Below are 25,949 nucleotides of genomic sequence, written 5' to 3' on the forward strand. Positions count from 1 at the left end.
AGTAACAATATGAAGTTTTAATTCTAATAACCTAGATATTGCTGTGATACTCGTGCTTATAGCTCAGACAATTGGCTTTGTGCAGGCAAGCAGTGACTGGTTTCTTGACTCCCCTATTGTAAACAGGGTCTAACTTTCACTCCTGTGTCTGATCCTTTCCGATAAAATATCCAGTTGCCAACCGCCCTATAGCAGCTTTACTGTGGCAGTTTGCGTCTGCTTTGATTAGCCACAGCAGAAGCTTGTCAGCGGGTGCTGGCCATTGGATGACTGCTGGCACCCGCCGCTCAGTGAGGAGATGCACTGGACAAAGCTCTGCTAACAACGCAGAGCCTCCACCCTGTCAGTGGGGATGTGCTAGATTTTTTTTCCCTGCAGAGCCAGAAATAAAATCCAGCACATCCATTAGTTGAGGCAACACACTACACACAAAAACACTTGTTAGGCACACATTTAAACCTTTGATTGCCCTAGATGTTTAACCCCTTTCCAGCCAGTGTCCTTAATACAGTAATAGTGTATATTTTTACCACTAATCACTGTATTGGTGTCATTGGTTCCCTCCCACAAAGTGTCAGATTGTCCACAGCAATATCGCAGTCTCGCTATAAATTTCTGATCACCTCCATTACTAATAGGGTTGCACCGATACAGATACTAATATCGGCATTGGTGCCGATACTAAGCATTTGCACAAGTATCGGTAGGCGTTCAAATGCCCCGAAACCGATACCTTCGGGCTCAGTGCTTTTAGCTGTTAGCAGGGAATGTAAAAAAGAAAATGCTGACAAATATTGGTTGTTATGGAACGGGCCGCCACGTCCTTAACAACCAGTCACATGTCCTTAGGATTTCCCTCCCCGCCACCTCCTCCTTTCTCACCAGCTGTCATCAGTCTCGGGGCAGCATGTCCTGCCTGCATTAAGGTGACCAAGCCCAGCTCCCCCATCCCACTGTACCCCCTTCCTATGCCCCCCCCCTGCTGGGTGCAGCTCTCACATTCAGCTCTACTCATCTTTCTGTCACAGTCCAGGGCGGGAGACCCGTGTGGCCCCTCGCATAGATCTGTAATTTCCTTAGCAGCTACACGGCTCTGCACACAACGAGGCTTCTCCCCGTGCCCTGTGTGTCCGTGCTTAGCCTGGTGGATCCCCCCCCCCCCCCCCAGCAGACACATGGCCAGCACCATTGCAGTAGGTCAATGTGTGATTAGATCCCTCCCCCCCCCCTTCCTGCAAAGTGAGGGCTCCCTGGGAAAGAGAGAGCAATATAAATATACAGTATATTCTGCACTGATGTGTCAAATAGTATATATCTATATAGTGTTAATAACATGAAACTGACATCGAAAAGTGAACTCCAATATCAATGCCTAAATATATCTGGGCATGTTATAATCTGAAAATGATCATCTATAGCAGTGATGGCGAACCTTGGCACCCCAGATGTTTTGGAACTACATTTCCCATGATGCTCATGCACTCTGCAGTGTAGTTGAGCATCACGGGAAATGTAGTTCCAAAACATCTGGGGTGCCAAGGTTTGCCATCACTGATCTATAGTGTCCCTGTAATTCCAGCAAATAGGACTGTTCACGCTGGAGTTTTGGTTTCACCAACCAGTGGGACGTTAGGATTCGAACAATATGTATTATGTATGAAATTTTCAGATTATTAGCATGCCAGGATATATTTAGGCATCGATTATTTGAGTTCACTTTTCTTTGACAGTAATTTTTGTTTTATGTTATTAACACTATATATAGATAACTAGAATTGACACAGAAGCGCAACACATATATTTATACTTCTCTTTGGTGGGGAAATATGCACTGGGTGTTTGCACCAGCTGAATGGATTCAATCATATTTATGTGGCAGCGCATACGTTTTTATTTTGTTTTACTTTAATAGAGAGCAGCAGCCAGGATTGTGACACCCCTCCCCACTTCATCAGCTTTCCTTTTTTCTCATGTAGCATATCTTCACCCCAGCCTCACCCAACTCCTACCACCTCCCAAACCACCCCTTTACCTACTCTTCCATAGGTATCGGTAATCAGTATCGGCTAGTATATTAAAAAAAAAAACTATCGGTACTCTGTGTAAAAAAAAAAATGGTATCAGTGCATCCCTAATTACTAGTATAAAAAATATATATAAAAATTCCAGTATGTATCCCATAGTTAGTAGGCGCTATAACTTTTGTACGAACCAATCAATATACTCTTATTGGGATTTTGTTTTTACCAAAAATATGTAGCAGAATACATATTGATCTAAATTTATAAAGACTTTTTTTTTTTTTTTTACTTTTTTTACAAGTAACATATATATATATATATATATATATATATTTTTTTTTTAAATGGGTCTTTTTTTGTTTATAGTGCAACAAAAAGTGGTGATCACCAAAAGAAAGCTCTATTGTGGAAATGTCACAATTTTCATTGATGTACAGAGTTGCATAATCGCGTCATTGTCCATTAAATGAATGCAGTGCCATATAGCAAAAAAATAGCCTTGTCATGAAGGGGGCTAAATCTTCTGGAGGTCATGTGGATATAGTAGCATTGTTTGTTGTTGATTAAGGATTGTGAGTCTCACATATATGCCATGTATAAATTTTGACTGTAGACATTTGCTAAAAATGGAATATGTCCCGCTGAACTAAGGTGTACAATAATAAATATTTTTCTTATACAAATCTTGATTTGTATGCAGATGGCGGATGACAGAGCATTACATGAGCAGAGTGCATGGGATTCTCCAGTTATTGGAACATTTGGACTTAATTGGAAGAACCAGTGAATTGGCAAGACTGTTTGGCATTCAGTTTTTACATGTTTTAACCAGAGGATCACAGGTAAAATATGAGCCTTATTTTTATTTCACCTTGAAATATGAAAGTCTTCTAAGGGTTCTATTTTTTTGCACCAACAGGATCATGGCAAGATAAATTATGATAGGAGCATCATTTATTTTCCTTTTTACTTAGTGACAAAGCAGCAGCACACTTATAGGTCAAGGCGCTATGTTTGTTAAAGTAGGTTTCCTATATGCTATAATGCATTGAGTTTCCTTTCAGCTAAGGTGGTTAAAAAAAAAAGCACAAATAGTGATAATAAGAATATTACCATCAAGTATAGGAAAGTATTTTGAATCTGAGGATTCAGATAACAATTATCACGTGATTAAAAGAAAAAATTGCGCATTGTTGGAAGTTATGTTAAAAAAAATTAAAGTTCATAGAAGAGGTGAGAAAATGTGTAGCTTGTGGTCAAAAATGGGCAAACAAAAACCGATTTGTTGCAACCCTTTTCATTTTTAATTAATACTGTAATAATCACTGTTTGTAGGATGCAACTAAGAAAGGATGTAATAAATAGCTGGTATAATTACTATTTTTGATTAAAAATGGAATGTGCTTTGTGTATATTTAAATAAAAATGAATGATAAACAGCAGGACTCACAACATTGTACACAGCAACATCCAAAAATATATAGAAAAAGGTGCTGCAGTGTTTAAATAGGTAAAGCAACCTTCAAATATTATAAATATTAATCATAAAAAAAAAATAGTGATAACATGCAGAAGTCCTTAAAACAAGTGCAAAATCCAGTACTTGGATAAAACAGACAAAATTGTCTCCTTACCAGATCCAAAGATCTGTTGAGGTCTATACTCTCATCTGTGAGCTCTATCATCCCACGCATTAGGTGCAGATCAGCTCGATTTACTCAGCCTCCTAGCAGGGGATCGTCGGTGAAAATAAGCCAAAGATGTAGCCATAGGCTATCCTCAGAAACCGATTCACTTAGTGATCATAAGAAAAAAGGGAAACTCATTGTGCAGTGTCCAGATTAAAAACGGGCAATTTATTAAAAAACTACTTACAAGAAGACTGCAATCACAGGCATTGCAAACAAAAAATTGTGTGCGTGTTCACGTCGACTGCCCAGCGGACGTACGTTTCGTCTAAATCAGGGATGTGCAGTGAGCTCAGTGGCTGGTGAGGCTAGTATCGGAGCCAGATACAAGCAGGTCACATACGCCACGATCGTAAGAGCAATAATTCTAGCACTAGACCTCCTCTGTAACTCTAACCACATGGTGGCAGAATGGTTCCCCTGCGCAAATCGGCATAGCTGTACTCAGGAGCCAATGCCGACGTGTGGGCACCCCCGATCACTTGTGTCAGAGCAGGAACATGGATCCACATCCTGTCAGGGGAGAGGAGACAAGATTGCCTGTTCCTAGTATATAGGAAGACCGATCGGTCTCCTCCCCCAGTCAGTTCCATCCCCCCACAGTTAGAACACGCAGTGAGGGAACACATTTAACCCATTGATCGCCCCCCAGTGTTAACTCTTTCCCTGCCAGTGACATTTGTACAGTAGCTATTTCAGTGGCTATTTATAGCACTAATCACTGTAGAAATGTCTGCGTCACAGCAGCCACCCTGTACCGGAGAGTGGGTCTTTGATGAAATGTCTCCCAGCTCTTCAGGACTGGTAAAGTACAGCTCTCCCTGCCTCAGTGGGGCTGAGCAGCTGGGCATTCCCTGGGAGTTTGATTCAGGGGTCCTTCACCTCCCTTCCTTCTCTCCCTGTCTTCCCTCCCTCCTTCCCCCCCCCCCCCTTCCCTGTGGGGGATGTTGCATGGGCTGCTGAGTGGTATGTGTGTGTGTGCCATAGGCAGGGGCTCCCTGGGGGAGGCTCTCACCTGGGTTGGGGACTGCGCTGGGTAGATGTACCCTGGATGGATGTCTGTAGGTCTTTTGGCTGGTCTGAAAAAAGGCATGACTGTCTCGTCGGCCACCATTTCCAGGTGGATCAGACAGATTGTAGTACAGGCCTACACCTTGAAGGGGCCGTTGCCCCTTTTTCCGGCCACGGCCCACTCCACCAGGGCAATTGGAACTTCTTGGGCCTTCCGACATCAAGCATCTGTCGCTCAAGTGTGTAAAGCAGCGACTTGGCCGTCTGTTCACACATTTACAAAATTCTACAAGGTGCATCGGCTGACGCCTGTTGTGGCCGCAAAGTTTTGCAGACGACCGTGTAATTGCAATTGTACTTACTTTTTTTTTCCTTTTTTTGTTTTTTGAGAAAAACACAGTACTGTTAAGTTAATGCACTGTTGCATTATTACCGCAAGTTTTGACACGGTCTGTAGGTAGTGACTCCCGGATTGAGGAGCAGCTGTGTCAGTCTGTGAACTTAAGAGAAAATAGGATTTTTTTGTACTAACTGTAAAATCCTTTTTTCTGTAGTTCACCGACTGAGGCCGCGTACACACGGGCGGATTGTCTGTCCAACTTAGTCCGGACTTTTTCAGCGGACTGTCTGACGAACAAAGTCTTACGGAATTTCCGAAATTTTGTCCGTTCAAACTTGGTTTTGTCCGTCCAAACTTGGTTTCAGCGGACAGTCCGCTCGTGTGTAGGCAAGTTGGACGGACTAAGTATGGCGCATGCTCAGAAAGGATTTACACGGCCGAAGGTTGCATTGCAGTGTATAGGACGTCGTTTTTCTAGTCCCGTCGTACGTGCTGTACACGTCATCGCGCACGCTTTCAGCGGACTGTCTGCTCATCGTGTGTGGTCAAGTCCGTTCATGCAAATTTTGAACGGACTGTCTGTCGGATTGTCTGACGAACTTAGTTGGCCAGACAATCCGCCCGTGTGTACGCGGCCTTACACTGCACCCTCCCCTCCTATTCTATTTACGTTATATTGCTTGTTGACGTACTGAGGCTGCAGTAGCAGGCTGGGGGGTCGTTACCTAAGGGACCGCCCCTTGGGCAGAACTAGAAAGCTCTAGTTTTATTATAACATGTTAACATGTTCTGCCTAGTCCTCTCCTGAAGGTGGCGTAACAACCCGATGGTATAAGAAAGGAGCTGTGTCAGTCGGTGAACTACAGAGAAAAGGATTTTACGGTGAGTACAAAAATCCTATTTTTTCAACAGATGAAAATTATTTCATCTGTTCAAAAAAACTAATTGAAAATGGATGTAAATGGATGATCATCCATTTAGATCTGTTTTTCCATAGTAATGCATTTATGTCCATTTTTCATCCGTCAATGGATTGATGAAAGGCTGACCTATGTGTGAAAGGGGCCTTAGATGTAGACCTGTCCAGGCCTCTTGTGGCTATTAGTAACATTGCTGGAACATGATAGTTCTGCTGTCACCCATTTTCTCAATGCATTCACATTTTCTGCTGATGTGCCAGCATTACTAATGTCAGCACTTGGCTGTCTTTGGCAGGATCTTTCTGGACTTAGCAACTACCGTATATACTCGAGTATAAGCCGAGATTTTCAGCCTCTTTTTTGAGGCTGAAAGTGCCCCCCTCGGCTTATACTCGAGTCATCGCTGTCTGTCTGCCCGATCAGCGTGTCGAGCAGACAGACAGCGGCCATTCTAGGATTCAAAGGCCGCGCCTCCCTCTCCGCCTTCGCCTGTGATAGGCGGAACACTGAATTTCCCAGCAGTCTGTGTTCCGCCTATCACGGACATCCTCTCATCCTCGTCCGTAGTATGAAGATGAGCGGACGTCCATGATAGGCGGACCACTGACTGCTGGGAAATTGAGTGTTCCGCCTATCACGGACATCCGATAGGCGGAACACTCAATTTCCCAGCAGTCAGTGGGAAATTGAGTGTTCCGCCTATCACCGACGGAGGCGCGGCTTTTGAATCCTAGAATGGCCACCGACGAAGAGCTGAAGGACGGAGGCTCGGCTCGGGACGGGCCGGGACGCAGGCCGGGACGGGACGCAGGCCGGGACGGGACGCAGGCCGGGACGGGACGCAGGCCGGGACGGACACAGGCTGGACGGACACAGGTAGGCTCTACTGTGTCTTTACTGTGCCTCTCCTGGAAATGAAGAAATCAATGCATGTGCCCTATTCCATTTTTCTTTCAGTTTGTACCATATGGAACCCATTACTTCAATGGCTACTTCCTCTGACTGGTGTTTATGATGATCAAACAATGTTTAGCAAATAATATACATACACATATGCTTATTATAGTGCTTTTGTAACAACAGCAATGTAAAACCTTTCTATTACTGGTGTTACTGGTTTATTCCTTAGTAGCCTATTTGACAGTTGTTTCTAATTCCTTAGGGCAATTTTGATATATTAATGAACCAATCAAACTAAGGTGGGAAAAAGCACACACACACACACGGATGCATGCACACACACACACACACACACACACAGGGATGGATGGACACACACACACACACACGGATGCATGGACACACACACACACACGGATGCATGGACACACACACACACACACACACACGGATGCATGGACACACACACACACACGGATGCATGGACACACACACACACACACGGATGCATGGACACACACACACACGGATGCATGGACACACACAGGGATGGATGGACCCACAGGGATGGACGGACACACAGGGATGGACAGGCATGTCTCACCCTCGGCTTATACACGAGTCAATAATTTTTTCCAGTTTTTTGGGGGTAAATTGGGGACCTCGGCTTATATTCGGGTCGGCCTATACTCGAGTATATACGGTACCCAGTCTTTCCCTATTTAATATTCTTTAAACCAGGGTGTAAAATGAGCTGTCTTAAATGTACAGTACCGGAAACGACCCTGAATTATAGTCTGCTCCCTTCAGGTGATAGGACACTGGCAAAAGCTTTGCTGGGTACACTCCCTAGGTATACTGCACTAGTGAGACCCCTCTCAGCAAGTCCATTTTTTGCTAGTATCCTTAGGTGATGGATCTCTTATTCTTATGCTTAACTAGTTTGCTTTATTTTCCCTTTTATTTTGGAATTTTCAGTCAACGCTTCCCTGCCTTCTACTATAATAATATAAGCAGTTCCTTTAGATCAGTGTAATCTTGGTAATAAATTAGGAGCTCTACTTCTAAATCCAGTATTGCTAGGGGGATAAGACAGTTTGTTGCAAGGGCTTATGCTCTAAAAGATCAGGTACCTACAGTATCTTTTAATAACTAAATCCACCAGTTCACTTGGGGTTTCATAAGCTTTCTTAAATCGTACATCTGTCGCCTAGCTTTGTAAAGCTGCCACCCAGTCTCTAGCTCTTACTTTCTTTAGGTAGATGTCCTGTGGATGCAGCCTTCAGTAGCAAGTTTTTTTTGCTCCACTCTTTGACCCTTGTTTGTCTGATTTCTTGGGCCTGTTGGCACTGTTCTATTTGCCTTATTATTGCCAACCCCTCCATTTCAGTGTGTGGGGATGTCCAAGGGTTTATGACTGTCCAGCCTGTGCCCTGTAGTATATGATCAAGATAAAGGAATTTTGTCTTGCCCATAAATCCCATATCTTGGAGTACAGTGTAGGACACTGGCTACCTTCCCCTCTCTTCCTGTGTTATTCTGCATTGCTTAGCGCAGGAATATCCCTTTACTATCAAGTAACCAACAAATTGATATAAGAACTGCTGCATACACCGAAATGGATCAAACCGTATCCACTGTGAATATAAATAAAAAATAGTGGTGTCGTGCTATTCTATCACCAAATGATCAATATGGGCAATATATTTCTATGTCCTGTCTCTAGCACCAATAATCATAAGTGTAAACATACAAGAGGTAGCGTGTATAAAGAAAATATAAATAATAATCTGATACTTATTAAACATGCTCCGTGACAAAAATATTAAATAATGGCATGAGTATGCTATAATAAAACTTCTAAAAACATCCATAAAGTGCAACGTGGCCCAATAAAAAAGTGTATCAACTATTATCGTGCAAAAAGTGCATATAGCAATGCACTATATGCCCAGTTTGTGCAAATAAGCAAGCACACTGCAAAAGCAGCCAAAAAAAAAACAAATAAAAATCAATCCAAATATAAACAGGTGAATATCAGTCCACATTCCAATATTAAATTCTTAAAATATAAATAAGTGTTCAGTTCATAAACAGTGTGAGGTAAACTTCTTAAGTGCAAGTGCTTCACTGTGCAAAATGTGCAATCTCTGAAGGGTGACAGCATCCAGGTGTTTTTTCACTCCATGAACACACACGCTAGTAGGGAATGGCCCCTTACTTTGCGGTAAGGAGATAACTGCATGTAAATATAAGCCCACTGGATCTTTTCAGGCTCTTCTCCCCAAATTCATAAATATTACTTCTCCTTTAATGTCTTTGTCTCTCGGTGGGAGCAAGGATAATTCAATAGAGGAGGAGTACCATAGTGTAGTAATTTAAAACGATCATAAGGTTTATTAAGTAATGTCTCACAGGGTACTCGCATAAAATTCCAATAAAAACTGCTCATCTCCAAACGAGCAGTGAGCTTGTGCTGTGTGCATCAAAATCAAGTGTTTTTCCCGTCCCTACGCATGACGTCACGCCTACGTGACTTTTATCATTCCCTGATGAAGTCATGTGAGCGTGACATCATGCGTAGGGACAGGAAAGACGCTTGATTTTGATGCACACAGCGCAAGCTCGCTGCTCGTTTGGAGATGAGCAGTGGGCTTATATTTACATGTGGTTATCTCCTTACCGCAAGGTAAGGGGCCATTGCCTACTAGCGTGTGTGTTGCCAAAGCTCTGTTTTACAAGTAGCAACATTCTCATATGTAGAAGCACTACATCCTTCAGGTGACCGAAGGGACCTGCCAATATATCGTTTAGTCACCAAACATTGCATTATTGAATGAGGGCTGTGTCTTTTGTTTTTACATTGTCACATAGACATCACAAACTAAAAGAACCAAGTACAGAGGCACACAACTATACATGGAAAACCTAGCATAGTTATATAGGGGAATACAAGCACATGCATGTTCATATTGAATAATACAGTAGGGGGGTTCTACAATGGTATAAAGTATACATGTATTCACTTGCCCATCCCTAACACTAGAGCCCATTCATTCTCATAGAGCTCAGATCTTAGGAAATCGACAGTGATTTGCCAGCGTAAGTGGTGGTGTAAGTTTGGACGTATTATTTTTTTTTCCTTATTAATCAGAAAGTGTTCCTATTTTAGAAAAGCTACATATATGAACATTAACATTTATATTTTTTATTTCCATAGTACCGAGTAGAGTCAGTGATGCTGCGTATTGCTAAGCCAATGAATTACATCCCTGTAACGCCCAGTATCCAGCAACGTGCTCAGATGAGAGCCCCTCAATGTATCCCACTTGTAATGGAGCCGGAGTCAAAATTCTACAGCAACTCTATTTTGGTTCTAGATTTCCAGTCTTTGTATCCCTCCATAGTGATTGCATACAACTACTGCTACTCTACATGCCTGGGGAACATGGAGAACCTGGGGAAGTAAGGACTGTGCTTGTTTGCTTCTGTGTATGTTTGTGCTGCAGAAATAAATGAATAATGTAAGCATAAATATTAGGCTGGCTATATGTGGGCAGACATTGTGCTAAGACCCTGAGGCTGATAGCTATCTGATCATTTGATTGTTGTAACCTCACTCATATGATATTCACAGTTCTACGTACTGCACAGTGTGGTACATAAGTGGTAAAATGTTTTATCCTTTGTGGTTAGGATACAGAAAAGCTTGTTTGATTTAGTTCCAACTGAATTTTGATTTTTACAAGAGTGGATTTTTCCCTTAATAATAAAAATATAAAAGCTATGGATGACAAAGATTTGAATACACTTCTTGCCATGTTTTTTAAAGAAAAATAAGGTTTTACAGCATTCATGGTTTTCTGTGAGATTGCTATTTTTGTATTTGTCTAAAGCTTCTGGCTGTAAACGGAACCATCTGAGGCAGTTATATTATAATGTGTTTTCCAGGTGTGAGGACTTCAAATTTGGATGCACATCTTTGTGTGTTCCGCCAGACCTGTTGCATCAGCTTCGACATGATATCACAATATCTCCTAATGGAATTGCTTTTGTAAAGGTAAGAGTGCCTGTCATTGCATAGTTTGGTTTCTCTTTATTAAAATTTTTTAAATGTTATCTACATTTTAGCCAAGGACAGACATTTAGTGGGGGTACAGCAAATTTAGGAGCAAAAGCTATCTCATGATTACTGTCAAATTCTGACAGTACATAAGAATTGTTTCTCAGGTCTCCTCCACATTTATCTGTGTAAAGGTATATTGGCTTGATAAAACTTTTAACTGAAATACAGCTTCTCTATATTGCTTTCAGTGTATTCACAAATTTTTTTTTTTTCTTTATTTTAGGCCTCTGTCAGAAAAGGGGTGCTGCCACGAATGCTTGAGGAGATTTTAAACACGAGGATAATGGTGAAGCAGTCTATGAAAGAATACAAACATGACAAAGGCCTTACACGAATGCTTGATGCCCGTCAACTTGGTCTGAAATTAATAGCCAATGTAACATTTGGCTACACTGCAGCTAACTTCTCTGGAAGAATGCCATGTGTAGAGGTAAATGACATAAAGCGATAACAAAAAGGCACAAAGCTTAGTGCATTACCAGATAAAACTTTACTGAAAAAGGAAAAAATAATGAGTGCAAACCCAATAGCCAAAAGTTAATACGGGAATATAGACCAGATCCAAGTGGCAGGGTAGCCCTTGTAAGGTTGGGCACCAATACAACCCTGTCATCAAGACTTGCCTGCTAATGTGTTTCAAGGGACAGACCCTCTTAATCACTTATAACAATGTCTTGTGTACTGTATATTTTTGTCTGCCTTTTTATATGTTCATTGAGCTGCTTTGTAATAATTTTCACAGTTCTTACATTTGTTTTGGCAACAATTTGTGTAAGAACCTTTTAATGTCTGTTTTTCTTTAAAAAAAACAAAAAAATTATTTTACTGCCTGAAATGCATTTCAAGTACAAATCCTATTCTACTCCCTGTATCTGCTTCACATCTATGCCCCGTTTAAGTGTGTCGTCAAAGAGAACATATAAAGGCCTGATCGCACCCATGTGTACACATAGGTGTAAATTGGCCATTAACTCTGCTACTGTTAAACAGTTGGAAGAAAAAAGTAGCAGCTTAAGGAACATAACTTTTTATGTTATGATGGACATAGGCTGGAATTCTTATGCATAACTGACATATGCAATGTTTGTTGTTAGGTTGGCGACAGTATTGTCCACAAAGCTCGGGAGACCTTGGAGCGTGCTATAAAGCTTGTCAATAGTACTAAGAAGTGGGGAGCCAGAGTGGTGTATGGTGACACTGACAGGTATCGTTTTTTTTTTCTGATCTATGGTACAAGGCCATTTCTATGAACAGCCCTTTCCTTCTACAAATAAGTCATATTTTGTAGCTTAGACTCTTGACATCCATACCGCTCTTACAGGAATATGCAACAATTTTAAGGTTATTCCCAGGTGATCAAGTTTGTTAGAGATGTTGAACCACACAAAGGTGAAGTCAACTTTCACTGAAGAGCAGCCTATAAGAGCCAGACTATTTTTATTGATTGAAAAGCTAATTTGCTGGCAGTACTTTACACTAGGCAGTAAATTAACCTGTGCAGAAAGTACATGGAGAGGCAAGGTATCAAACTGTAGAATGAATGATGGGCATAGATTTACATTTACTAGCCATTTTATTAGGTATGCCTGTTGAATTGCTTGGTAACACAAATTGCAAATCTGCCAATCACATGGCAGCAACTCAGTGCATTTAGGCATCTAGACGTGGTGAAGATGACTTGCTGAAGTTCAATCAGAATGGGGAAGAAAGGGTGATTTAAGTGACTTTGAACATGGCATGGTTGCTGGGGCCAGATGGGCTGGTCTGAGTATTTCAAAAACTGCTGATCTATTGGGATTTTCACGGACAACCATCTCCTAGGGTTTTGTGTAATATATAGAGGGTGCTATGAAGTGGTTAATTCAGAAGTAACAATATAAACCTGAATAATCATGCACATGTGCACATTGTAAAAAAACACACAATGAAAAAATTGATGACACGATATACTCAATCATAGTAAAAAAAAAAATTATATATGTAGTCCCAAACAGTTCATAGTAGTCTGAATAAAACGAAAATTCTTCTGTGTAAAACAATAGTGGGGAATCCTTCACCAACACCATAAACGACACCCAACGTGAGCTGAAAAATGAATCTGCTTACCAGATGTGACCTCTTTTTACTTAAAAAGAAAGTCAAATACCACTTTGGCAGGAAAATGCCTGCTCGCATATGTGGACTGGAGATGTAAAAGAAACTTCCTCCCCGGAGTTTAGACATGGGATATATGGAAAACACAATAGAAATCCATAGCATAATTCTATTAGAGTAAAACATACAAAAAAGCCAAAAGGCAGCTTACATTTGTGAGTGCCCAAACCCGGCACTGGGGCTGCTAGCTCGTCTGTGCTGTGAAAGTGAATGAACGCATGGATACCACCTCCATGGCCGGCGTGAGTTCCACCAGCCAGAGGAGGCGGCCAAAGGGACTGGATATGTCGTAGAGTAATGTGACCAGGCGGCACCCAGACGTACGTTTCGTAATAATGTCTTCAGGAAGCTTCCACAGTACAGATGAGCTAGCAGCCCCAGTGCAGGGTTTGGGCACTTTCAGATGGTAGTCAGAATTTGGCATAAACAACATTAAAGCATCCTCGTGGTGGTATAATGGTGTGGGGGATATTTTCTTGGCACCCTTTAGCACCTTAGTACCAGTTGAGCATTGTTTAAATGCCACGGCCCACCTGAGAATTATTGCTGACCATGTCCACCCTTTTAGGACTACAGTGTACCCATCTTCTGATGGCTACTTCCAGCAGGATAATACACCGTGTCGCAAAGCTCAAATCATCTCAAATTGGTTTCTTGAACATGACAACTCCAGTGGCCTCCACAGTCACCTTTTGGTATGTGGTGGATCAGGAGATTTGCATCATAGATGTGCAGCAGACAAATCTGCAGAAACTGTGTGACGCTGTCATGTCAATATGAACCAAAATCTCTAAAGGTTGTTTCCAAAACCTTGTTGAATCTATGCCATGAAGAATTAAGGCAGTTCTGAAAGCAAAAGGGGGTCCAACCGGGTACTAGCAAGATGTACCTAATAATGTGCTAGGTGAGTGTATATAAGTTTGGAATTCTCAGCTAAATTTGGAGGTGTGGCAGCCAAGGCTTGAAGATTAAAACTAGATGTTTGTACACATATCTTCCTGTTGCGTTATCCAAGTGGCGGGATTTAGGATTGGTGTTAGTGCAAACGTGATGAGAGTAATTTTGTTCTATTGTTGCTTAAATGTTATGTGCGTAAAATTATACACAGAAGTATAACTAAAATGCCATTAAAAAAAAAATTGCATTGAAGTTGCAGCTGTTTTGTCTAGGATAGTTTGGGAAAGAGAATTACTGTCAGGTTTTTAGATTAGATGTGAAGAGCTGCTCCATGCTCCGGAATGATCCCAAACCTACTGTTGAGATCCACCCAGCTGTCTAACAGCTGGCTCCAGCTCTCAGCCTATGGCTGAGAGACGAAGCCTGCTGAGCACTGGAGGGACAGAGCAGAGAGCGGTGACTGACAGTCACTGCTCTGCACTCCGAGAAGACAAAGACCTGAGCGATGAGTGGTCATGTGATCACTCAGTTCTCGGTCCTAGAGCCAGTGGGGGGACAGCTGCAGCATCCTAGCGAGTATAGCTGTTTAAGTACCCCAAATGACTCCTTTAAAATACACTGATGACTTACCTTTCAAGTGAAACCAAGTATGTCCTGCAATATATTTTTATATGTACTTTTTGTATCTCTAGCATGTTTGTGCTGCTTAAAGGGGCTACCAAAGAACAGTCCTTCAAGATTGGTCAAGAAATTGCTGAAGCAGTCACTTCCACAAATCCAAAACCAGTCAAACTAAAGTTTGAGAAGGTATCTGAACAGTGATATGTCATTTAAGCTTTCTTTTCCTTTGTTATCCTAGACACATTTTGATTGTATATTAACGTACATCAACAATAAAACTATATGGAATACTTGCAGTAATAGTGTGTGACCCTGTGGAAAGAGATGGTTAAACATTGACTGTTTTTCATAGCCCAATAAAGGTGGTACAAGACCCCTGAAGAGTAAAGGTTAACTTTCAAAAGGGGTGTTAACCAGATATTTTTTTTTCCTTGCCAATGATTGAGATACTACATAGTTGTGGGCATGCATTATTTAATGGTAATCCTGGCTCAGCATTGCACAACCCAACATGTATGTTAAAATAGAATATCTTAGTTGTACAGTACAGGATACAGGATGTGTATTCATGAATCATTGGTTTATAGGCTCAAACCTTTAGGTGATTGGACACTGGCAACGCTTTTCAGGACATGCCGTTGGGTGCCTCCTCTATAATCCCCACCCCATGCCTCCTCAGATTTTTGCTACTTTCCTAATGTGATGGCCTCCTTTACAGAGGAATCAATCTTGGCTTAAATACATTTTTATTTTACCTATGGATTCTTCAATCAACACTTTGCTGTCTTCTAATTGAACAATAAGATGCAGTGCTTCCAGATTACTGTAACCTGGGTATAACTCAGGGAATCGAGAGCCAGACCTCACCCAGTGGAGACAGCCTGTAATTGTTTTCCAGGCACTGGATCCTGCATGGATACGTACCTCGGCACTTAGTGTAACTCATTTAGCTAGCCACAGGGTGCTATAGAGGTCCATTCCTATGCAACACAGACTCTAAAGACCCCTCCAATGGTTATGCCCATCATGAAGGGTGAAGCCTGGACTCTATATAGGGCCCAGTGTCCTGGACAGGTAAGATAGGATCACCCTGCATTTCTGACTGTTGCTGTAAAAAACAAGGCTATGTTTGGAATATATTCACTTCAGTGTTAACTTTTCCAACTTGGTGGTAAAACTCAACCGCATAGACCTCATTCTCCAGTGGATGACCAGGTGATAATCACACTCCTGGTTGTACACTTTTAACTACTTCATGCCCACACTATATCCAAAAATTGGCCTGGCAGTAAAGGGGGTAAAAGTGCCCAGTAGGCAAGTGGTTAATACCACTTCTGCCTAGAGCCCTTATAAAGGACCCGGCACTTCCTACTGCCCTTTCGCCACAAGGACTTCACCAGTGGATGGTGTACACATGGGTTGCTGTGTTTTTCTTTTGAACACGCTTACTCTGTATACTACTATCCAAGTACCCCACAGGGGATAACAGTCATCTATTATATGGCAAAAGGGAGCCACAGCAAAAACTCAGGTGAACATTTGCTCTGCCGATAGCCCACTCAACTTCAGAATGACAATGCTTCTCTTGCAGCAGAGCAGGATCCTAATATTAACACCATTCCCTGCATCCAACTGTAGTTCTATTTACGCAGTAAGTGTCCTATCTGAAAGGAGGATCTTTCTGCAACTACAGGTATGTCACCATTTCTCAGCCAATTGATGGCTTTATTAGAGGCATCTTTGTCCAGGGCTCCAAAATGCCAGGCTCCTCCAGATCCATCGTCTCTACTTGGACTTGGATCCCAATATGCCTGGCCTAGGAGAAACAAACATAAAAGGAAATTAAGAGCAACCAGAAGCAGTGTTACTACTTCTGTGCATTTACCTTCTACTCTGAAGTCTGCTCACCCCAAGGTCTCTCACATGGGGTTACTACAATTACCCAAGCCAAAATTTTTCCAGTCCACTCGTACAAGGAACAGGCCCTGTATGGTAATTGGCCTTACCCTGAAAAGCTATTTGTTTTGCTCAGCAATATCCTATCGAGTAAACTAAAAACACCCATGCTACAATGCTAGTGCCGTAGCAGCTGAACACAAAATAGTTTTTATCTTTATCTCCCTGACAAATCCTCTAAAGTGCATTTTCATTGGGAAATTGGGATAGCACTTACTTAAAACGGCATTAAACCCAAAATAATAAAATTATTATTTTGCAGCTTACCAATTCTTAGATATTGTGGCTGTATTTGTTTTTCGTTTTTTAAGGCTTGCTTTCTTCTATACTCATCTAGTGGTCTAGCTCATAAGTCTGTTGTTTTTCAAAGAACAAGCTTTCCTGCAAATGTGTCTTATTTACAGGAATGAGTCAAGCCATTTACCAATGACAATGGTCAGTTTTTATTTATACAAAAACCTTTATCACAGAAGGAAAATATAAAAGGTTTGCTGTAGCTTTTTCTAAACTATTAGCAGGAATGGGGGCACTGTAATACAGGAGGTGTGTTTTTGGCTAGATTTCCAGGGGGAAACCTAATTCAGCCATCACTACTACTGATTGGTAAGCTACAATATAATACACTTTGGATTGGCTCAATTACATTTTTAGTGTTACGTGTTCACATTCGCAAAGCATAACTTTAAAAAGCATTTTAAAAATTGCACCTTACCTTTTCAAATGCTCTTTTCTGTGATTGCCCATCTTTGATTATCTGTGGAGTTGTGGTTGCCATAATTTTCCCTGTATGTACTGTGATAATTGGTCTCATTATCAGTTGTAAACTAGATAAAAAACAATGTCTGTTTTAGCAAAGCGTTAAAGATATAACGCTGGTACACAGGGGTTGTATATCGGCCTGTTCAATGGGAAATGGCTGTCGTTCAGCCTCTGTGTACAGCTGTCCTTAGGATAGAAGCCGTTCTAAGGACTGGCTTTTGTCCTAGGAACATGCTGGTAAACCAGCATCCGATCAGCGCTTACAGCCAATGGTGGGGAGAAGCTCTGTCAGAACACAATAGCAGGGGGATATATATCGCTAACATCACTTGTTTAGAACATTAATATCAGTTTGTTTTTTGTTTTTTCGTTCAGCCTGCTGGGTTGAACATTTAAGAAAAAACTGAATGTGTGTACCAGGCATACAAAACGAGGGTCTTCATTATATGTTAATGAGAGGGAGCTCCTATAGAAAGTCCTAATACTTTAGATGGGATAGATTCATATTGAACTTGTTCAGAAATGTTTGCAGTCGGCCATGACACCTTTGCCTAAGAAACATCTAAAAGATAAGACATATTTCTTCAAAGATTTGTATAAGTATACTGTGTGAATAGGAACACACAAACATAGTGGGGTTTTCTCAAATTCGACTGCAAAAGTAGAAATGCACTTTAATGGCATGCTATAACTTCAGACAGTCTAGAAGAGCTGTCAGGCATTTAACTGCAGTTGTGAAATTAAGATGTTAGGCAAACCTGGAGGGTTACCAGTATACTGATTTAGTGAGAATTGCTAAAGTTGTCAGCAGCAAACCAGAAGTGGTTTTCTGCAAGCTTCTAGGCTCCTCTCTGTTATTGACCCACAGGAGAGCCAGGTCCGTGAAGGACCATGCAATACACTTGTATTTATATTTATGTAAGAAAAAAGTATCCTTTTAACAAAGTCATTTTATTTTGCAGGTTTATCTCCCATGTGTTTTACAAACCAAGAAAAGGTATGTGGGTTATATGTATGAAACTCTTGATCAGAAGGATCCTGTCTTTGATGCAAAAGGCATAGAGACTGTACGAAGAGATGCATGTCCTGCGGTTGGTAAGGTAAGCAAAAGAATGAATGCTTTTCTGCATTACTTGCTATACTTTACAGATTGTAATTTAGTTTATCAGGATCTGACAGTAACCCGATGCTTACATTTTTATATACATATGTGAAAACATGCCAGATGAACTTGCTTTGTTATGATTTGCTCAGTAAGCCAAAATTGCTCTGTTTAGCAACTTACGAGGGTGCATACATTAGGTAAGGTAGGGAGGAGCAAGCAAGCATACTGTTATGTGCTGAAGTATTAGAACAGACCAAGATTTGGATGTGACAGATAAGGCTTCCTAGAACAATGGTTCTCAACCTCAGTCCTCAAGTATCCCTAACAGGCCATGTTTTGGGAATTTCTCTTACATGAAATAGCTGTCCAAAATACAAAGCCATTGACTCTGATTTAAAGGTAAGAAGATATGGGGGGGGGGGGGGGGGGGGTGAGTGTGGGATAATATGACCCTACCAAGGTACCCTCCCGAAAGAAGCATATATTATAAAATGGAGAAGTTTGTGTAACTTTACATGTACCTTGTGGGGTCTAATCACTGCCAAAACTAGTAAGTTATAAAGATAAACAAATCTTTATTGGGCTCATACAAATAGTTACATTTAAAAAGAGAAAAACGCAAAACTTAAAAAAAAAAATACAGTTCAGTTGTCTAGGGTATGGGTAACCTGGCAGAAGAATCCAAAGAAATTTCCTGCGCATTTTGCGGACTGACCCGCTTCAACAGGGCCTCAGATTATGACACAAATTATGTAAATACCGTAATGATATACAAATTCGTGATTGGCACACAAATTCATATCGCTATTAAAAAATTCATTGAATGTTCTAACAATATTGTCTAATAACAATTATTCTGTGTTTGTTTATAGTAGTAGTTAGTATGATTTACCGATTGGAACCCAATAACGCTCGTGGCATGCACTATGACAGAGTGTAAAGGGGGGGGGGGGGTATTGGAGCGTGGGCATCTGAAAGAAAGGGCATATACAGCCTGTGCTACAAGTTTTGCACAAATTGAAATTAAAAAACGACAAAAGAAACAAACCATGGGAGGCAGTAAATATTCAAGGCTGTAAGAACTTTGGCACCGGCTAGTTCACATCCCACCCCGGCATTACAATGGGAAGATGAGCCTGTTCCCGCCCTCTGGACCCATAGGGCCACCCCAGACCTTTGACTCGGGGTTGCCTCAGGGATTGCTCTGCCTCCACCCAATAGAGAAGGTGTGTCCTATATAAAGTCTCCCTTTACAGCTGATGTAACATGGCTGACCACCCATATGGAGACACGGGAGAGAAAACCAGATTGTTAAAAGTGCTTTAAGCACAGGTAAGAAACCCTTTTGTAAAAGGCTGCAATCTTTTGGGTCTGTGCATGGATACTCCCCAGGCATGGCCTGGTTATAGCTGTAATCCTGTTCATTCACTTTTCTCTCTTATGTGTATATGCCTTTACACTTAATAGCTATTTAAACAGCCATTTACATAGATCTATCTCAGGCTCCCTTCATTCAGTTTGATTCAATCAGCAGAGTACCTGCAGCGTTATTATCTACTCTTATGTCCTGTTTGCCCCATGTTGGGGTGTTTAACTTTCTTATTAAGAAACTCATATTTCACCATTCCATCCCCACCCCCACATGTTTTTTAAGTTTTCCCTCTTCCCCTTCCTTTCCTCTCTGTCTGTCTCTCTCCCCCCTTTTCCCTTCCTCCCTGTCACACCTGGTTTCCCCCCTCCCTTTCCCCTCCCTTTCCCCTCCCTTTCCCCTCCCTTTCCCCTCTCCCTTCCCCTCTCCCTTCCCCTCCCCTTCCCTCCCCTTCCCTCCCTTCCTTCCCTCCCCTTCCCTCCCTTCCTTCCCTCCCCTTCCCTCCCCTTCCCTCCCTTCCTTCCTTCCTTCCTTCCTTTTCCCTCCCTCACTCCCTACCCTCCCTCACTCCCTACCCTCCCTCACTCACTCCCTCCCCTCCCCTCACTCACTCACTCCCCTCCCTCCCCTCCCCTCACTCACTCACTCCCCTCCCCTCACTCACTCACTCCCCCCTCCCCTCTTTCCCCTTACTTTCTCCCCTCCCCTTTGTCCCATTCCCTTGAGTGGAGACTTTATATCTATATCCATCTTAGCTCTTTCAGGTGTAATTGCCACCTTCATCATGAATACTTCATTTGCAATGATTATATGTGAACAGCCTCTCCCTGTTGGGGGTATGCGGAAACCAATCCCAACGGGCAACCCATGCTTGACCTCCATTAGGCCGGTGCCAATTTTCTTACTGGTGAATCTTTGAATATTTAAATATTTACTGCCTCCCGTGGTTTTTTTTTTGTCTGTTTTTTTTATTTAAATTTGTGCAAAACTTATAGCAAAGGCCTTATATGCACTTGCTTTTAAATGCTCGCCCTCTTCTTCCTCCCACACTCTGTCATGGGTGCATACCACAAGCTTTATTGTGTTCCAATCGGTAAATCATATAAACTACTACTATAATCAGGCACAGAATAATTGTATTATTATTATTAGACAATACTGTTAGAACATTCAATACATTTTTTAATAATGGTATGAATTTGTGCTGATCACTAATTTGTATATCATTACAGTATTTACACAATTTGGGTCATAATCCAAGGCCCTGATGAAGCGGGTCAGCCCACGAAAAACACAGGCCATTTCTTCGGATTCTTCTGCCAGGTTTACCATACCCTGGACAACTGAACTGTAACTGTATTTTTTTTTTTTTTAAGTTTTCTTTTTCTCCTTTTTAAATGTTACTATATGTACCGTATATACTCGAGTATAGGTCGATCCGAATATAAGCCGAGGCCCCTAATTTACCACAAACAAAATGGGAAAACTTATTGACTCGTGTATAAGCCGAGGGTGAGACATGCCTGTCCATCCCTGTGTGTCCGTCCATCCCTGTGTCGATCTGCATGTAAAAACATGCCAGGATCGCCGCACCTCTTCTTGTCTGTGACAGACGGCGGCCATTCCACTGTTCAAAAGCCGCGCCTCCCTGTCTGTGATAGGCGGAACACTCAATTTCCCAGCAGTCAGTGTTCCGCCTATCACGGACATCCTCTCATCCTCGTTCGTAGTACGAGGATGAGCGGATGTCCGTGATAGGCGGACCACTGACTGCTGGGAAATTGAGTGTTCCGCCTATCACAGACAGGGAGGCGCGGCTTTTGAATTGTGGAATGGCCGCCGTCTGTCTGCTCGACACGCTGATTGGGTAGACAGACGGCGGTGACTCGAGTATAAGCCGAGGGGGGCACTTTCAGCCTCAAAAAAGGGGCTGAAAATCTCGGCTTTTACTCGAGTATATACGGTATGTGCAAAATAAAGATTTGTTTTTATAGTTCACTAGTTTCGCTATTCATTAGACCCCACAAGGTACATGGAAAGTCCCACAAACTTCTCCACTATTTAACGACTTCCCACCCGCAGTACGTCATATGACGTCCTTAGCTTTCAGTGGAGACATCTGAATGATGCCTGAAGCCACAGCCATCATCCAGTTATCGTTTTTTAGAGCTGGGGATTGTAAACACAATGAGAATGATCATAGCGGCTGTTCAGTCGCTTGATCGTTCTTTGCCACAATGGGAGTGGACATCCCGCCGCCCTCCAGGCTCTCCCGTGCAATCGGGGCCCCCGGAGAAGGAATGGGCCAGCACCGGAAGAGAGGCATAGAGATTTCTGAGGGACAAATGGTCCCCTGCAATATCTATGACCCGCGGAGGCCTGGGTGTGCAATGTTATGACTTTGTACTTATTCCTTTTCCTCCAACAGTGTGCTTTAAATATTAGCCAGTAGACATTGGACAGTGTAATCTGACCAAGAGCTGTTATCTATGTAGCTTTAGACCAGAATCAAAAAAAGTTTATCTGCTAAGCTCTGTTTAAAACTGACCTACGCAGCTCAAATTTTGGTCAATTGATGCTGAAGTGCTCAAAATTTGAACTGTGGCCCTTTTGGTACCACATGGGTCAGCAAAACAAAAAAAAAAGTATGCGGGTGGAAGTTTGTTGGCTGTATTTGCATTCAGTCACATCTAGTCACTGCTCAGATATTCAACCAGCCGTAGCTTTTGTGGCATCTCAAATGCAATAGCTGGCAGTGCAGATTCCTCTATCCAGTGTCAGTGAAGGAATATATTGATTCTTGGCTGGCTTTATTTCTGTGGCTACGTGTCCTAACACCACCTTATGTCTATGTCTAGCTTAATGGTTTTTTGTTTTTTTTCCCCAGATACTTGAACGTTCAATTAAGCTACTTTTCGAAACACGTGATATAAGTCAAATCAAGCAGTATGTGCAGAGACAGTGCATGAAGCTTCTGGAAGGGAAAGCCAGCATGCAGGATCTTATCTTTGCCAAGGAGTATAGAGGAAGTTTTGCTTACAGACCTGGAGCTTGTGTGCCAGCACTGGAACTAACAAGGTAGGAAAAGGTTGGCGACCATAGCAGAAGGGCATCAATAAGTCTTGGCTGTCAATGACTATGTTGCCGGTTCGCCGGTCTTCTTTCTTTGGACGGTCCTTATCACTGCAGGAATATACAAGAGCTGTAGTTTTGGAGTTGCTCTGATCCAGTCGTGTAGCCATTACAATTTGGCCCCATGTCAAAGTCGCTCAAATCCTTACGTTCACCCATTTTTTTCTACTTTCAGTACATCCGTTTCAGAGACAATGGGGTTGATTTACTAAAACTGGAGCACTCGGAATCTGGTGCAGCTGTGCATAGTAGCTAATCGGCTTCTAACTTCAGTTTGTTCAATTAAGCTTTGACAATAAAACCTGGAAGCTTATTGCTTACTATGTGCAGCTGCACCAGATTTTGCACTCGCCAGTTTTAGTAAATCCCCCAAAATGTATCCACTTGCTGCCTAATATATCCCACCCACTTTCAGATTCCATTGTAAAGGTAATCAATGTCATTCACTTTACCTATCAGTGGTCATAATGTTATGGCTGATCGCTGTAAACTTCCTCTTCCCCAAGTGCACATTATTGACCACAATTATACGTGTCGGCACAAAAAAGCAAATTGCGTGGAAACTGAAGGCAATCATTTATAACTTTGATACACAGCGTCACCCATATACGTCAAAGCAATGCCATGGAACTCTGAAGCATGTGCATAAGGACTGCTGGCACAATACGTAATGGGATTTTAAGTTAGAGCAAAGTCGCTTACGTGCCTGTAAGGCTGCTTTCACACTGAGGAGTTTTTCAAGTGCTTTTGCGTTAATAAAAGCACTTAAAGAGGGATTCCACCAAAAAAAATATATTAAAAGCCAGCAGCTATAAATACTACAGCTGCTGACTTTTAATAAAAGGACACTCACCTGTCCCGGGTTCCAGCGATGCCGAGGCCGATCGATCGCTCGGCCCTCGGCTGCTGCCGCCACCATTCTAGGTGAGGGAATCAGGAAGTGAAGCGAATCGGCTTCACTTCCCGGTTCCCTACTGCGCGAGCCGCGCCGCGCAATAGGAAATCTCCGCGCTGTCACTGGGACCCGTGTGTGTCCCAGCAGACAACGCGGCAGGGCAGGAAATGGCGTAGACTCCCACGGGAGTCTATGCCTGGAAGTGGGTGAAAATACCTGTCTTTGACAGGTATCTCCACCCCCCTCCCCCCTGAAAGGTGTCAATTGTGACACCGGAGGGGGGGAAGGATCCGATCAGCGGAGGTTCCACTTTAGAGTGGAATCCCGCTTTAAAAAGCTAAAGAAAAACGCTTCCCTTTAAAATCAATGAATGTGTTCTCACTGGGGCGGTGCGCTTCTGTTGCGGTGAAAAATACCCTGCTTGCAGCATTTTTGCTGCATGTTTGGGGAAATTTAAAAACACGCCAAAAATGCACTTTCCAGTTGCAAGCAATGAAAAAGTGGCAAAACCGCACCCGTGGAGCAGTTTTTGAGTCACGGCCTTTAAAAACCACATATGCATTTTTACAGTGGATCGATCAGTGTAAATGCAGTCTAATGTACATGCAGTGTTTGTACTCCGTGGCCAGAAATGGATGCTTTACAAGCTATGTGGGGAGCATACAAAGGTAAAAGAGCGTGAAAAAAGGCTATTTAAAATGAATTGGCAAATTTGAGACAAAGTTTTAGGACAGGGGTGTCCAACCTTTTGACCTTCCTAGTACACATGGAAGATGGGAAATGGTCTTGGGCCGCACATAAAATACAATAACAATAAGGACAGTTGATGAGCGGAAAAAGTCAGGCAGATCACAAGTTAACGATTGCCGATATAGATAATGTACCTATTTGAGTAATAAAACTTTTTTTATTTTATTTATATATAATATATATATTTTTTATTATTATTAAGGTAAAAGAGGGCAACATAAAACAAGTGTGTTATCTGACACTGTATTTGATAAAGGAATATCTGGTTCGATGGATGTAGTAGCAATTCTCAATAAATTCTCACTGACCAGATATTTCAGTTCTGATTTTGCCCTTGGTGTGCGTCATCCTCGAAAATAGTTGCTTGCAAATATAGGTACTGCCAAAAACGAATGGCATGAATAAGGGGTGATTGTGAAGAGTGGGAAATTTTTTCTTTGGGGAAAAAAAAAAGTCTGCATGTTTTTGCCAAGTGTAAAAAAAATTGCCCCAAAAAAATAAACATTTTTAAGTAAGTTTGATTTTGTATTGAGCAGCAGGTTGGACGCCCCTGGTTCAGGACATGTGGGATTACCACATGTGTGAGACTTCTTTCCAGCCTAGATGCATAGAGGAGCCCAAAATCCAAGGAGCACCTATGGGCTTTTAGGCAGGGTTCACACTTGTGTGATCAGACATCGCAACGCATTGCTGTGCAGATCACATTTGATTTCTGTGAAATGCAAATTCAGCCATACAAACTGGCTGAAATTGCATCACATTTTCACCATAATGGTCATTGACCCGGTAGCTGGCGGGAGCCGATACTGAAACACAGGGTATCCAGCATCGCACCAGTGTGAACCGGGACTTGAAGAGCATAAATTACATGTAAATTCTGCATCTAATTTCTTGACTACCTATCACATTTTGAAAGCCCTGGAGCCACAGGACAGTGGAAATACCCACAAAAAGACCCAATTTTGCAATGCAAACACTACAAGGTATTTTCTATGAAGCATAATGAGTCTATTGAAAATCCAATTTTTTTTTCCTCAAGTTTTTGGAAAATGCAGCAGAGAAATTTATTTTTTCCACAAAGTTCTCAAAAGCTATTTCTAACACACATCATAGGCATACTTTTATTTACACCCTAAAACACATTCTGGTACTCTTCCTCAGTATGGACATACCACATGAGAGTTTTTTTCACAACCTAACCACACAGAGGGGTATAAAATCCAATGAGCACCTTCAGGCTCTCCAAGGGCATAAATTATACTTCTAATTTCCTAACTACCTATCAGGTTTTTGGAGGGCCTTTGC

The 25,949-nt window shown here is 42.0% G+C and overlaps 1 protein-coding gene across 2 annotated transcripts in view; it reads left to right on the forward strand.

Annotated features, from left to right (window-relative positions):
- REV3L (REV3 like, DNA directed polymerase zeta catalytic subunit) overlaps positions 1–25,949 on the forward strand; it is a 284,940-nt gene that overhangs the window by 221,426 nt on the left and 37,565 nt on the right. For both annotated transcript variants that reach the window (XM_077487106.1, XM_077487107.1), the window contains 8 exons: positions 2,722–2,863; positions 10,101–10,345; positions 10,832–10,940; positions 11,230–11,436; positions 12,101–12,210; positions 14,750–14,864; positions 18,356–18,493; positions 22,755–22,945. In XM_077487106.1, the coding sequence (XP_077343232.1) occupies positions 2,722–2,863; positions 10,101–10,345; positions 10,832–10,940; positions 11,230–11,436; positions 12,101–12,210; positions 14,750–14,864; positions 18,356–18,493; positions 22,755–22,945 (1,257 nt within the window). The remainder of the gene's footprint in view (positions 1–2,721; positions 2,864–10,100; positions 10,346–10,831; positions 10,941–11,229; positions 11,437–12,100; positions 12,211–14,749; positions 14,865–18,355; positions 18,494–22,754; positions 22,946–25,949) is intronic.

This window comes from Lithobates pipiens, unplaced genomic scaffold, assembly GCF_037356315.1.
Source record: "Lithobates pipiens isolate NorthernLeopardFrog02 unplaced genomic scaffold, aLitPip1_a1.2 Scaffold_18, whole genome shotgun sequence".
Lineage (NCBI taxonomy): Eukaryota > Metazoa > Chordata > Amphibia > Anura > Ranidae > Lithobates > Lithobates pipiens.